General features: G+C 41.7%; 1 protein-coding gene and 2 non-coding genes across 4 annotated transcripts; all 3 read left to right on the forward strand.

Annotated features, from left to right (window-relative positions):
- On the forward strand, positions 92-5624 carry LOC109128186 (cytochrome b). Of its 2 annotated transcripts, none has more exons than XM_019234097.1 (2): positions 92-2680; positions 3182-5624. In XM_019234097.1, exons 1-2 carry the CDS (start codon positions 2089-2091, stop codon positions 3769-3771), a joined length of 1182 nt encoding a protein of 393 aa, XP_019089642.1. In that variant the 5' UTR covers positions 92-2088; the 3' UTR covers positions 3772-5624. The 2 variants fall into 2 exon arrangements, with proteins under 2 accessions (XP_019089642.1, XP_019089639.1); XM_019234094.1 differs by having other exon boundaries at positions 92-2447; positions 2949-5624.
- On the forward strand, positions 4714-4800 carry TRNAS-GGA. The gene has a single exon. It is a non-coding gene; the product is annotated as a tRNA-Ser (tRNA).
- On the forward strand, positions 8781-8867 carry TRNAS-GGA. The gene has a single exon. It is a non-coding gene; the product is annotated as a tRNA-Ser (tRNA).

The raw sequence follows: 14609 nt of genomic DNA on the forward strand, positions 1-14609 counted from the left end.
CATTCAATTCTCGATGGAAACGGAGTTTTGCGAATTCTCCCCGGAACAGGAAGATCATTTCGAGATCTTTGAACATATTCGAGGGTTCAATGTGACTATTATCACTTCTGCCAACACACAAGATGAGACTTTACCACTGTGGAGCGGTTTTTTGCAAAAAGATGAGGGGGAAACTCAGTAAGATGTCGTAGAAGCGAAATAGTAGAGATCACAAACGTAGATTGCTCGCGGCTAAATTTGAATTGAGACGAAAGCTTTATAAAGCCTTTTGTAAAGATCCCGATCTTCCTAGTGATATGCGGGACAAACATTGTTATAAGTTGTCCAAGTTGCCAAGAAATAGTTCCTTTGCACGAGTCAGAAACCGATGTATTTCCACGGTCGCCCTCGTTCTGTATCTGAGTTCTTTCGAATTTCTCGTATCGTTTTTTCGTGGATTAGCATCTCGAGGTTCTTTGATGGGCATAAAGAAATCGTTTTGGTAGCAACCACCAAACCAATAGAACAAAGAAAGGTTAGCTCCGCAGCTGGTCCACAAGCAAGGTAAGTAAGCCCATTACCAGCCGGCTCCGGACCGAAAAGTAACGTATTGAACCCTTATCTTGGATCGGAGATGCGAACGGGGCGGGAATCGAAGTGGGGGACCTCTCTACCGCTTGTGTCTATTTCCTGTCAAGTATGCTCCCCATACATAGACTACGTACAGGTAGTACTCTTGGAAAGAAAGATATAATGCGTGAACATAACATTAAGTTACGAATGTAACTCCCGACCACTCTTCTAAATATACTAAGGCGGAGAACTCTTGTTCATTGGAGCGCCGTAGTGCGGAGGTTCTTCCCATCATGGAAGTCCGAGTTGGGACTGAGCCTTCCGAATGATAATGCTTTGTTTCGTTGGAAAAACCAACGCAAATCTCATATTGACTTTCTATCGCCCTACTTCTAAGGATAGATAGAGAGAGTTACTTTATGAAATTATCTCCCTTCTAAAGCAGCGCAAGTCGGCCCCCCCAGAACAAAGCCCCTACTCCCGAGAGGTATAAATGACTCGACTAAAAGGAGAGGTATTTATTACTCGAGCACTTGTTGCGAGAGGTCCAACGTAATTTATTACTCTTATAAAAGAGGGAACTCGACTGAAAGGAGAGGTTGTTTACATACTCGACTAAAAGGAGAGGTCCAAATGGACTTCCGTGAATTACAGTGATCCAGTCTCACGGATATGGAGCTTCGCCGGAGATGGCAGGGCAAAACCTGATGGACCTTTTTTTTTCTCAAGAGGTGATTTCGAGAATCAACCAACCGACGAGACTAATTCGAGGATGTGTTAAAAGAGAGTCTAACCGCCAAGGCAAGTCCCATGGATAAGCCCAGCCTCCCTCTCGTTTCACTCTCGTTTCACTCTCGTTCCTCTCCTTACAGTCGAGCTCCTTTGTTCCTTCGGATCTCTCGCCCAAATGAAATGGGATGAATCCAATCAATAAGCTTATTGATTGATTCAGAGCGCAGCGAAGCCAAATTCAATCAAGGCAAAGGGGGGCTTACTTTTCCTGACGCTGAGTCATCCTATTCAAATTTAGCTATGCTAATGTAACAGGAAAAGTTTTCACAGATGATATGGATCCCAAGAGATGAGCGAGAACCTCCAATTGCTTAAGGATCGCACTCCGCTATCCCGCTTGGTGGACGAGATCTTCTCTCGGGTCATCCATCCTGGGTTACTGAAGGGTTGTCCGACTGCTCGGTGACCGAATCAGAGAAGTTTTGACCGCTTTCTCTTCTCTCCAGCACTCTCGGACTGATCATCCAATCCATCTTGCTGCGACAAAGCAAGCTTAGGAATGAATCTCAGAAATTTAGGTCTCTGCCCGCTTGAAAGATTCTTCTTTCCTCTTCGGTGAAAGAGGGCAAAAGTGTGTAGGAGAAAGAATTCTAAAAACGTCGACGCTTAATTCGCCCCCTCCATCCTTCAAACAAAAGTAAAAGAAAGGCTCAAATATCAATATATATATATTTGAGGATATTTTAGGGCCCTAGAACGCAAAAAAAGGTGGGTGAACAAGAGTTGTCACGATAGGAAAGAGAAATGACTATAAGGAACCAACGATTCTCTCTTCTTAAACAACCTATATCCTCCACACTTAATCAGCATTTAGTAGATTATCCAACCCCGAGCAATCTTAGTTATTGGTGGGGGTTCGGTTCGTTAGCTGGTATTTGTTTAGTCATTCAGATAGTGACTGGCGTTTTTTTAGCTATGCATTACACACCTCATGTGGATTTAGCTTTCAACAGCGTAGAACACATTATGAGAGATGTTGAAGGGGGCTGGTTGCTCCGTTATATGCATGCTAATGGGGCAAGTATGTTTCTTATTGTGGTTTACCTTCATATTTTTCGTGGTCTATATCATGCGAGTTATAGCAGTCCTAGGGAATTTGTTTGGTGTCTTGGAGTTGTAATCTTCCTATTAATGATTGTGACAGCTTTTATAGGATATGTACTACCTTGGGGTCAGATGAGCTTTTGGGGAGCTACAGTAATTACAAGCTTAGCTAGCGCCATACCTGTAGTAGGAGATACCATAGTGACTTGGCTTTGGGGTGGTTTCTCCGTGGACAATGCCACCTTAAATCGTTTTTTTAGTCTTCATCATTTACTCCCCTTTATTTTAGTAGGCGCCAGTCTTCTTCATCTGGCCGCATTGCATCAATATGGATCAAATAATCCATTGGGTGTACATTCTGAGATGGATAAAATAGCTTTTTACCCTTATTTTTATGTCAAGGATCTAGTTGGTTGGGTAGCTTTTGCTATCTTTTTTTCTATTTGGATTTTTTATGCTCCTAATGTTTTGGGACATCCCGACAATTATATACCTGCTAATCCGATGTCCACNTGTGGTCTATATCATGCGAGTTATAACAGTCCTAGGGAATTTGTTTGGTGTCTTGGAGTTGTAATCTTCCTATTAATGATTGTGACAGCTTTTATAGGATATGTACTACCTTGGGGTCAGATGAGCTTTTGGGGAGCTACAGTAATTACAAGCTTAGCTAGCGCCATACCTGTAGTAGGAGATACCATAGTGACTTGGCTTTGGGGTGGTTTCTCCGTGGACAATGCCACCTTAAATCGTTTTTTTAGTCTTCATCATTTACTCCCCTTTATTTTAGTAGGCGCCAGTCTTCTTCATCTGGCCGCATTGCATCAATATGGATCAAATAATCCATTGGGTGTACATTCTGAGATGGATAAAATAGCTTTTTACCCTTATTTTTATGTCAAGGATCTAGTTGGTTGGGTAGCTTTTGCTATCTTTTTTTCTATTTGGATTTTTTATGCTCCTAATGTTTTGGGACATCCCGACAATTATATACCTGCTAATCCGATGTCCACCCCGCCTCATATTGTGCCGGAATGGTATTTCCTACCGATCCATGCCATTCTTCGTAGTATACCTGACAAAGCGGGAGGTGTAGCCGCAATAGCACCAGTTTTTATATGTCTCTTGGCTTTACCTTTTTTTAAAAGTATGTATGTGCGTAGTTCAAGTTTTCGACCGATTCACCAAGGAATGTTTTGGTTGCTTTTGGCGGATTGCTTACTACTAGGTTGGATCGGATGTCAACCTGTGGAGGCACCATTTGTTACTATTGGACAAATTTCTCCTTTGGTTTTCTTCTTGTTCTTTGCCATAACGCCCATTCTGGGACGAGTTGGAAGAGGAATTCCTAATTCTTACACGGATGAGACTGATCACACCTGATCAGTGAAAAATTCTGACACCAATCATTTACATATTACACCAAGAATTGACAAGCGGATAAGTTTTCTAGTTTGCTATGTTGATATAGCTTAGATAGGGAAAAGATAACTCCACTATAGAGCAGGGCTGTACTTCAAAAATCAAAAAGGGTCCCTCTCCCCCCTTTTTTATTAAAAAATCAAAAAAGAGGCCCCGCCCCCCAAGGCCTAAGGAAAAAACCTCTGATAAAGAAAGAAAAAATATAGAACTAACCTTTACACTATAACCATTAAGTCAAGTTATTAACAATCCTATACTAAGAGGAGAATTCGGATCAGCTCGGGCGGGGAAGAGGAGAGGCGAAGAAGAAGACAATAAGCACTCAGATTGGACCAACCTTTCATTTAAGGTTCGTCATTATCTTTTCAATCCTGACTAGAATCAGGCTTCTCTTGAAAAAAGGTAAGGAGTTATTCGATCTAATATGGTATTAATCCTAGCGCCTAAGTCACCCCCGCAAGGTAGGAAGAAGATAAAGGAGAAAGTGAACGGAGGAAAAAAAGGCGATAAGCGAACCGGCGGGCGGTAAAAACCACAAAGAATTTATATAGAAAAATAGGTACTACCAATATGAAATTAAGAAAGACATATATACCTGAAACAAAATTCTGTAATGACTATGTGACCATGAAGGGAGTAGTTGATTCGCGTTCCAATTCATTGGCAAAATCCGGTATAAATATAATAATATAACGGGATCGTCGTCTTGACAAAGATGAATAGAAAGAGTGCTTTTGTTTTTTTAATGGTAACAAACAATTCTTATTGTTTTTTTTTCTTCGAAGGAAGATCTTTCTTTGAAGAAAAAAGGTTTCCATTTTTAATAGATTGTTTGTGGTTGTACCTTTACTGCAAGAATATAAATGACTCGCTATTCACTCGAGGTTTCTGGGTCATAATGTAGGAGAGATGGCCGAGTGGTTTAAGGCGTAGCATTGGAACTGCTATGTAGGCTTTTGTTTACCGAGGGTTCGAATCCCTCTCTTTCCGTACCTTTACCTAATTCACCAACGTTACCGACCGCGCCATGTATAAAATACCAATCGAGACCTCTAAGAGTCAGACCTTGATTTTCGATTAAAGATAATCGTTGCTTCGCTATCCCGATACCAAAATGGGAAGATCTCCCTTCTGGGTTGGTAGATGAATTGTTCTGGGTAACAGGCGGTGGACATCTTCGTTGACAGATCTGAGTTATCGACTTGGTCATATGCCCTAAAGTTACCCTAAGCCCTCGGGGCTCCATCCGAACCTGTGACTCAACCTTCTCTTTAGCGGAGGAGAATAGTTCCGAGTGAGTGTGCTCCCGAACCAATGATTTGTATACTCTTTGCCCCAGGTACCAATACCCATGTCTTCCTGCTTCTTTTGATTCTCTTACTCTTATGAAATAAAAGCAAAGCACACCGCTAAACAAAAAGCTGGTATTACCAACCTTCTCAGAGGTTAGGCGATTCATTGAGTCGATCAGTCATCTTTTTCCCAAGACAACTTTATTGTGTGTAGGCGCACAAAGGAAGATCGTAGAATCAGGATTACTCGTCCACTTTCATCGCCTTTTGTTGATCCGTGTCATTCTTGCTGCTTCATTCAATTATTCTTTATTCCTCCTCTCACTTGGGCGAAACACTAGAAACGGCCATTAATTTACGGATCGGTCATACAAGGAGCATACCTACGAATACTTCGGCGTGTGCTGCATTCGAGTGGTTAACAGCATACATCTATTCCCAAATCCCAACGGAGATAGATAGTATCCTTCTGTGCTATCCCCTATATCCTCGTAGTAGGGTTGAGGGCAGCGAAGTCTCCCGTTTATCCTGTCTTTTTCTCTTGGTTAGTGTGTACTACTTCCCAACGTATCTTATATAGAGACATTGGAGGAGCCTGATCTTCCATCTACGCAGAAGAGATGCTTGAGTTCTTTCATCCGCGAAGGCGGTGTGCTCAAATAAGTTAGTTTGTTACGAGACTATCAGGTCCACCAGGATAATTCGAGGTGGATAGCCCTGACTAACAGGGGACTAAGATTAGAAAGCATCCACAAGAGCGAAAGAGCGCTTTTATGTTTGTTTCGCTAATCTTATAGATTGGAAGTTTGCCCAGCACAGAGTAGTAGGGTTATGCTTTCGAAAGTATTTTCGGAGTATAAGGGAGGTCCATCTTTAGAGATCTGAATGAAAGTTCTGAGCTTAATGGATTCCCGGAACCCCAGGACTTTAGAGAGTCCCAACCCTAAGAAGGCTTGCTCGGGTTGAAAAATGTGATGCAGCACAGACAGAGGTGCGATAGTAAGTCAATTGATCAAGAGAGGTGGTAGCTTCTGGTCTCTCAAGCTGACAATGGTAGTCTAGATAGATATAAAGTTCTATGCTGTTTGCTTGCTCAAGGCTAGAAGCAGGAGTCTGTTATTGATAGCTCCCGTTGTCATTGGCTGTTCCGCCCGTGGTCTTTCAGATAGACGTTAAAAATAAAATTCTTTTCATCCTATCCTCCTGGCTACCAGTATATGGAGATGGTTTGATTCTGAGAGTTGAGGAACACCAAGATTTGATTGACATCATCTACGGCTTTGCGCCAATATGAATTATGAATATAGGTTAAGTGAAATCTGACAACCAGCACACTGCTTGATCTCATTAGCAGCTCCGGCGAAGCAGCACAGACCAAGGTAAGCACAGGATAGGCAGTATCTTTATGAAGTCTCGTAAGGCTCAGATCTTTAATAGAAGTAAACTTCAGGTCTTTGTTCTAATAAATAGCCATCTTCGTCCTCAATGGCAAGAAAGAAAGGCTGCTAGGAGTAAGTGGGAAGTGCCAGGGTAAAGCCCCTGATGGATCGATCAACGGATTCTGCAATTTCATCTCTTTCATAAGCGATGAATTCTTGTTTAGCCTTAGTTGGGATTTGGACTCAGAAGCCGAACACAGTTCTTAGATCGATTAAAAGCCTGCCGCTTATCGACACTCTTTTTCTAAGGATCTTAGGCAGCGGTTGAAGTTACCAGGGATGGAACCATAGGTGCTTTAGCAACAGCAACTCGACTATTAGAACATGCGTACGTGAGGAGCAACTCGAGTGAAGAAGCAAGTTATGGTGTATTGTCCAATGTGCCCCGCTTTTCTCCATGCTGAGGACTATTCGACTTGTGAGTCAGATTCCGATTTAGTGGAGGAACTTCCTTTTGAAGGCACCCGAGAGCCTATATAAGATTTACCAATTTCCTCAGCTAGATGATCAAAGTCTTGGATGCAGGATGGCTCCAATCTGACAGATGTGGCACCAAAACCTAAAGATTCCTTTACTAGGGTTTGGTGGAATGATAGCCCAAAGAAGATGAGTTGGGTGGGAGTGTGCTGCACAAGCCAGCTCCAAACAAAACTCTAGATCTTCTGGATTCAAGTGATTCTTTTCCACTTGGGTGACGACGTTTTACTTAGTAGTGTATGGAATCTCCAAAAGGAGTGTGCTCAAGAGCAAGCAGGAAGGAGTATGCAGCACACCTTCGAAGTGAGGCTGCTAAGCAAGTGAAGAGAGCAGGTGAACAGGTGAAGAGCACAGACCTTGAGTCTTTTGATTAGTGAAATGATAAGGGTACTCGACGAGTTTCAATTTATACTATGGAAATCCTATCGGGCATACGANAAATCGTTTTGGTAGCAACCACCAAACCAATAGAACAAAGAAAGGTTAGCTCCGCAGCTGGTCCACAAGCAAGGTAAGTAAGCCCATTACCAGCCGGCTCCGGACCGAAAAGTAACGTATTGAACCCTTATCTTGGATCGGACATGCGAATGGGGCGGGAATCAAAGTGGGGGACCTCTCTACCACTTGTGTCTATTTCCTGTCAAGTATGCTCCCCATACATAGACTACGTACAGGTAGTACTCTTGGAAAGAAAGATATAATGCGNGATGAGACTGATCACACCTGATCAGTGAAAAATTCTGACACCAATCATTTACATATTACACCAAGAATTGACAAGCGGATAAGTTTTCTAGTTTGCTATGTTGATATAGCTTAGATAGGGAAAAGATAACTCCACTATAGAGCAGGGCTGTACTTCAAAAATCAAAAAGGGTCCCTCTCCCCCCTTTTTTATTAAAAAATCAAAAAAGAGGCCCCGCCCCCCAAGGCCTAAGGAAAAAACCTCTGATAAAGAAAGAAAAAATATAGAACTAACCTTTACACTATAACCATTAAGTCAAGTTATTAACAATCCTATACTAAGAGGAGAATTCGGATCAGCTCGGGCGGGGAAGAGGAGAGGCGAAGAAGAAGACAATAAGCACTCAGATTGGACCAACCTTTCATTTAAGGTTCGTCATTATCTTTTCAATCCTGACTAGAATCAGGCTTCTCTTGAAAAAAGGGAAGGAGTTATTCGATCTAATATGGTATTAATCCTAGCACCTAAGTCACCCCCGCAAGGTAGGAAGAAGATAAAGGAGAAAGTGAACGNTATGAGCTTTTAGGAAGCTACAGTAATTACAAGCTTAGCTAGCGCCATACCTATAGTAGGAGATACCATAGTGACTTGGCTTTGGGGTGGTTTCTCCGTGGANGGCGATAAGCGAACCGGCGGGCGGTAAAAACCACAAAGAGTTTATATAAAAAAATAGGTACTACCAATATGAAATTAAGAAAGACATATATACCTGAAACAAAATTCTGTAATGACTATGTGACCATGAAGGGAGTAGTTGATTCGCGTTCCAATTCATTGGCAAAATCCGGTATAAATATAATAATATAACGGGATCGTCGTCTTGACAAAGATGAATAGAAAGAGTGCTTTTGTTTTTTTAATGGTAACAAACAATTCTTATTGTTTTTTTTTCTTCGAAGGAAGATCTTTCTTTGAAGAAAAAAGGTTTCCATTTTTAATAGATTGTTTGTGGTTGTACCTTTACTGCAAGAATATAAATGACTCGCTATTCACTCGAGGTTTCTGGGTCATAATGTAGGAGAGATGGCCGAGTGGTTTAAGGCGTAGCATTGGAACTGCTATGTAGGCTTTTGTTTACCGAGGGTTCGAATCCCTCTCTTTCCGTACCTTTACCTAATTCACCAACGTTACCGACCGCGCCATGTATAAAATACCAATCGAGACCTCTAAGAGTCAGACCTTGATTTTCGATTAAAGATAATCGTTGCTTCGCTATCCCGATACCAAAATGGGAAGATCTCCCTTCTGGGTTGGTAGATGAATTGTTCTGGGTAACAGGCGGTGGACATCTTCGTTGACAGATCTGAGTTATCGACTTGGTCATATGCCCTAAAGTTACCCTAAGCCCTCGGGGCTCCATCCGAACCTGTGACTCAACCTTCTCTTTAGCGGAGGAGAATAGTTCCGAGTGAGTGTGCTCCCGAACCAATGATTTGTATACTCTTTGCCCCAGGTACCAATACCCATGTCTTCCTGCTTCTTTTGATTCTCTTACTCTTATGAAATAAAAGCAAAGCACACCGCTAAACAAAAAGCTGGTATTACCAACCTTCTCAGAGGTTAGGCGATTCATTGAGTCGATCAGTCATCTTTTTCCCAAGACAACTTTATTGTGTGTAGGCGCACAAAGGAAGATCGTAGAATCAGGATTACTCGTCCACTTTCATCGCCTTTTGTTGATCCGTGTCATTCTTGCTGCTTCATTCAATTATTCTTTATTCCTCCTCTCACTTGGGCGAAACACTAGAAACGGCCATTAATTTACGGATCGGTCATACAAGGAGCATACCTACGAATACTTCGGCGTGTGCTGCATTCGAGTGGTTAACAGCATACATCTATTCCCAAATCCCAACGGAGATAGATAGTATCCTTCTGTGCTATCCCCTATATCCTCGTAGTAGGGTTGAGGGCAGCGAAGTCTCCCGTTTATCCTGTCTTTTTCTCTTGGTTAGTGTGTACTACTTCCCAACGTATCTTATATAGAGACATTGGAGGAGCCTGATCTTCCATCTACGCAGAAGAGATGCTTGAGTTCTTTCATCCGCGAAGGCGGTGTGCTCAAATAAGTTAGTTTGTTACGAGACTATCAGGTCCACCAGGATAATTCGAGGTGGATAGCCCTGACTAACAGGGGACTAAGATTAGAAAGCATCCACAAGAGCGAAAGAGCGCTTTTATGTTTGTTTCGCTAATCTTATAGATTGGAAGTTTGCCCAGCACAGAGTAGTAGGGTTATGCTTTCGAAAGTATTTTCGGAGTATAAGGGAGGTCCATCTTTAGAGATCTGAATGAAAGTTCTGAGCTTAATGGATTCCCGGAACCCCAGGACTTTAGAGAGTCCCAACCCTAAGAAGGCTTGCTCGGGTTGAAAAATGTGATGCAGCACAGACAGAGGTGCGATAGTAAGTCAATTGATCAAGAGAGGTGGTAGCTTCTGGTCTCTCAAGCTGACAATGGTAGTCTAGATAGATATAAAGTTCTATGCTGTTTGCTTGCTCAAGGCTAGAAGCAGGAGTCTGTTATTGATAGCTCCCGTTGTCATTGGCTGTTCCGCCCGTGGTCTTTCAGATAGACGTTAAAAATAAAATTCTTTTCATCCTATCCTCCTGGCTACCAGTATATGGAGATGGTTTGATTCTGAGAGTTGAGGAACACCAAGATTTGATTGACATCATCTACGGCTTTGCGCCAATATGAATTATGAATATAGGTTAAGTGAAATCTGACAACCAGCACACTGCTTGATCTCATTAGCAGCTCCGGCGAAGCAGCACAGACCAAGGTAAGCACAGGATAGGCAGTATCTTTATGAAGTCTCGTAAGGCTCAGATCTTTAATAGAAGTAAACTTCAGGTCTTTGTTCTAATAAATAGCCATCTTCGTCCTCAATGGCAAGAAAGAAAGGCTGCTAGGAGTAAGTGGGAAGTGCCAGGGTAAAGCCCCTGATGGATCGATCAACGGATTCTGCAATTTCATCTCTTTCATAAGCGATGAATTCTTGTTTAGCCTTAGTTGGGATTTGGACTCAGAAGCCGAACACAGTTCTTAGATCGATTAAAAGCCTGCCGCTTATCGACACTCTTTTTCTAAGGATCTTAGGCAGCGGTTGAAGTTACCAGGGATGGAACCATAGGTGCTTTAGCAACAGCAACTCGACTATTAGAACATGCGTACGTGAGGAGCAACNCTTTCTAAAGTATTTTCGGAGTATAAGGGAGGTCCATCTTTAGATATCTGAATGAAAGTTCTGAGCTTAATGGATTCCCGGAACCCCAGGACTTTAGAGAGTCCCAACCCTAAGAAGGCTTGCTCGGGTTGAAAAATGTGATGCAGCACAGACAGAGGTGCGATATAGTAAGTCAATTGATCAAGAGAGATGGTAGCTTCTAGTCTCTCAAGCTGACAATGGTAGTCTAGATAGATATAAAGTTCTATGCTGTTTGCTTGCTCAAGGCTAGAAGGAGGAGTCTATTATTGATAGCTCCCGTTGTCATTGGCTGTTCCGCCTGTGGTCTTTCAGATAGACGTTAAAAATAAAATTCTTTTCATCCTATCCTCCTGGCTACCAGTATATGGAGATGGTTTGATTCTGAGAGTTGAAGAACACCAAGATTTGATTGACATCATCTATGGCTTTGCGCCAATATGAATTATGAATATAGGTTAAGTGAAATCTGACAACCAGCACACTGCTTGATCTCATTAGCAGCTCCGGCGAAGCAGCACAGACCAAGGTAAGCACAGGATAGGCAGTATCTTTATGAAGTCTCGTAAGGCTCAGATCTTTAATAGAAGTAAACTTCAGGTCTTTGTTCTAATAAATAGCCATCTTCGTCCTCAATGGCAAGAAAGAAAGGCTGCTAGGAGTAAGTGGGAAGTGCCAGGGTAAAGCCCCTGATGGATCGATCAACGGATTCTGCAATTTCATCTCTTTCATAAGCGATGAATTCTTGTTTAGCCTTAGTTGGGATTTGGACTCAGAAGCCGAACACAGTTCTTAGATCGATTAAAAGCCTGCCGCTTATCGACACTCTTTTTCTAAGGATCTTAGGCAGCGGTTGAAGTTACCAGGGATGGAACCATAGGTGCTTTAGCAACAGCAACTCGACTATTAGAACATGCGTACGTGAGGAGCAACTCGAGTGAAGAAGCAAGTTATGGTGTATTGTCCAATGTGCCCCGCTTTTCTCCATGCTGAGGACTATTCGACTTGTGAGTCAGATTCCGATTTAGTGGAGGAACTTCCTTTTGAAGGCACCCGAGAGCCTATATAAGATTTACCAATTTCCTCAGCTAGATGATCAAAGTCTTGGATGCAGGATGGCTCCAATCTGACAGATGTGGCACCAAAACCTAAAGATTCCTTTACTAGGGTTTGGTGGAATGATAGCCCAAAGAAGATGAGTTGGGTGGGAGTGTGCTGCACAAGCCAGCTCCAAACAAAACTCTAGATCTTCTGGATTCAAGTGATTCTTTTCCACTTGGGTGACGACGTTTTACTTAGTAGTGTATGGAATCTCCAAAAGGAGTGTGCTCAAGAGCAAGCAGGAAGGAGTATGCAGCACACCTTCGAAGTGAGGCTGCTAAGCAAGTGAAGAGAGCAGGTGAACAGGTGAAGAGCACAGACCTTGAGTCTTTTGATTAGTGAAATGATAAGGGTACTCGACGAGTTTCAATTTATACTATGGAAATCCTATCGGGCATACGANTATTGATAGCTCCCGTTGTCATTGGCTGTTCCGCCCGTGGTCTTTCAGATAGACGTTAAAAATAAAATTCTTTTCATCCTATCCTCCTGGCTACCAGTATATGGAGATGGTTTGATTCTGAGAGTTGAGGAACACCAAGATTTGATTGACATCATCTACGGCTTTGCGCCAATATGAATTATGAATATAGGTTAAGTGAAATCTGACAACCAGCACACTGCTTGATCTCATTAGCAGCTCCGGCGAAGCAGCACAGACCAAGGTAAGCACAGGATAGGCAGTATCTTTATGAAGTCTCGTAAGGCTCAGATCTTTAATAGAAGTAAACTTCAGGTCTTTGTTCTAATAAATAGCCATCTTCGTCCTCAATGGCAAGAAAGAAAGGCTGCTAGGAGTAAGTGGGAAGTGCCAGGGTAAAGCCCCTGATGGATCGATCAACAGATTCTGCAATTTCATCTCTTTCATAAGCGATGAATTCTTTTTTAGCCTTAGTTGGGATTTGGACTCAGAAGCCGAACACAGTTCTTAGATCGATTAAAAGCCTGCCGCTTATCGACACTCTTTTTCTAAGGATCTTAGGCAGCGGTTGAAGTTACCAGGGATGGAACCATAGGTGCTTTAGCAACAGCAACTCGACTATTAGAACATGCGTACGTGAGGAGCAACTCGAGTGAAGAAGCAAGTTATGGTGTATTGCCCAATGTGCCCCGCTTTTCTCCATACTGACCTGATGATCTGCAGGTCAATTGGTGACAGCTTCTCTTGTGGGAAGGTTGTTAAAGGGTGGGGACCAGGGTTCGAGGAACGCCTAGCGCACCAATAACCTACTGTGGATTTGGATGAATAGTTCCATTTGCCAAGTGAGGGGTTATGATCGATGCCCTGCAGGGCCAGCTTGGGGTCCGTTTGGGCGGCTAGCAGTGAGGCTAGTGGGCTAGCAGTGAGGCTAGTGGGCTAGCAGTGAAGCTAGTGGGGTCTACGGGACAGATTGTCACATAAAAATCGATTTTTATGTGATAACCCATCCGCGGACCCCACTAGCCCACCGCTAGCCGCCCCAACGGACCCTAAGCTGGCCCCTCAGAGCATCGATCCTAACCCCTCACTGGGCAAATGGAACTATTCATCCAAATCCACAGTAGGTTATTGGTGCGCCAGGCGTTCCTTGAACCCTGGTTCTCACCCTTTAACAACCTTCCCACAAACCCACACAACAAAAATAAGAAATTGAAAACATAAAAACAAAAAAAAAATGATTTGAGATATTGTGGAAGAGAATGAAAGAAGTGGAAGAGAATGAGAGAATGTGAAAATGAGAAAGTAAAAAATGCCAATATGAGAGAATGAGGCAATGCTTATTTATATGATAAGAATTGATGGAAGTTACATTTAGAATTATTGGAGTTACAAATATTATTTCTTGTGCTTGAATAAAATTGAGTGGTGGAATATGATTAATGCATAATTTATTTTATTTTCAGTTATAATTTTATTTTAATGTATGAATTAAATGTATTGTGTTAATTGAGTCTTAAATATTGTTTAAAGCAATTAAACAATTAGAAAGCAAATAAAAAATAAAAAAAATTAGAAAGTATTAAATGAAAATCAACCAATAATGAGAGACCAAAACCTTACTTTTATATATATAACTAGGTGCTTCCCCACGCAACGCGTGGGTTGTGGTGTAGTTGGCACNGCAAGACAAAATGCTTATATATATATATATTATGTTACATATTGATTGTTTAAAAATGAATAGGAACATCCAATTCTTAAATAAAGTTGATTTTTTTTTGTTAAAACCAACATATGTAAATTTAAATTTAACAATGCAAATTTAAAAAATAAATATGAATAGATTAGNGACTGATATTGTTCCCAATATATTTATTGTATTTTAGATTTCTAATTAACTGCTTATGTAAATCCTTCATATGTTGATGTTGTAATAATAAGTTATTTTTTAAAAATAATTATCTTCCGTGTAAATGATTATATTTGTATGCCCATGTTTTGGTCTAATATTAATAAGATCGTTTCTGTTTTTCTTTAGTTGGCTTTGAAACCAATTTTGAGTTAAGCAAATAATGGGTCGAATTAGGGTGTTAATAAGTAATATGATTTTTTTTTT

The sequence above is a fragment of the Camelina sativa genome, chromosome 2, assembly GCF_000633955.1.
Source record: "Camelina sativa cultivar DH55 chromosome 2, Cs, whole genome shotgun sequence".
NCBI classification, from domain to species: Eukaryota; Viridiplantae; Streptophyta; class Magnoliopsida; order Brassicales; family Brassicaceae; genus Camelina; species Camelina sativa.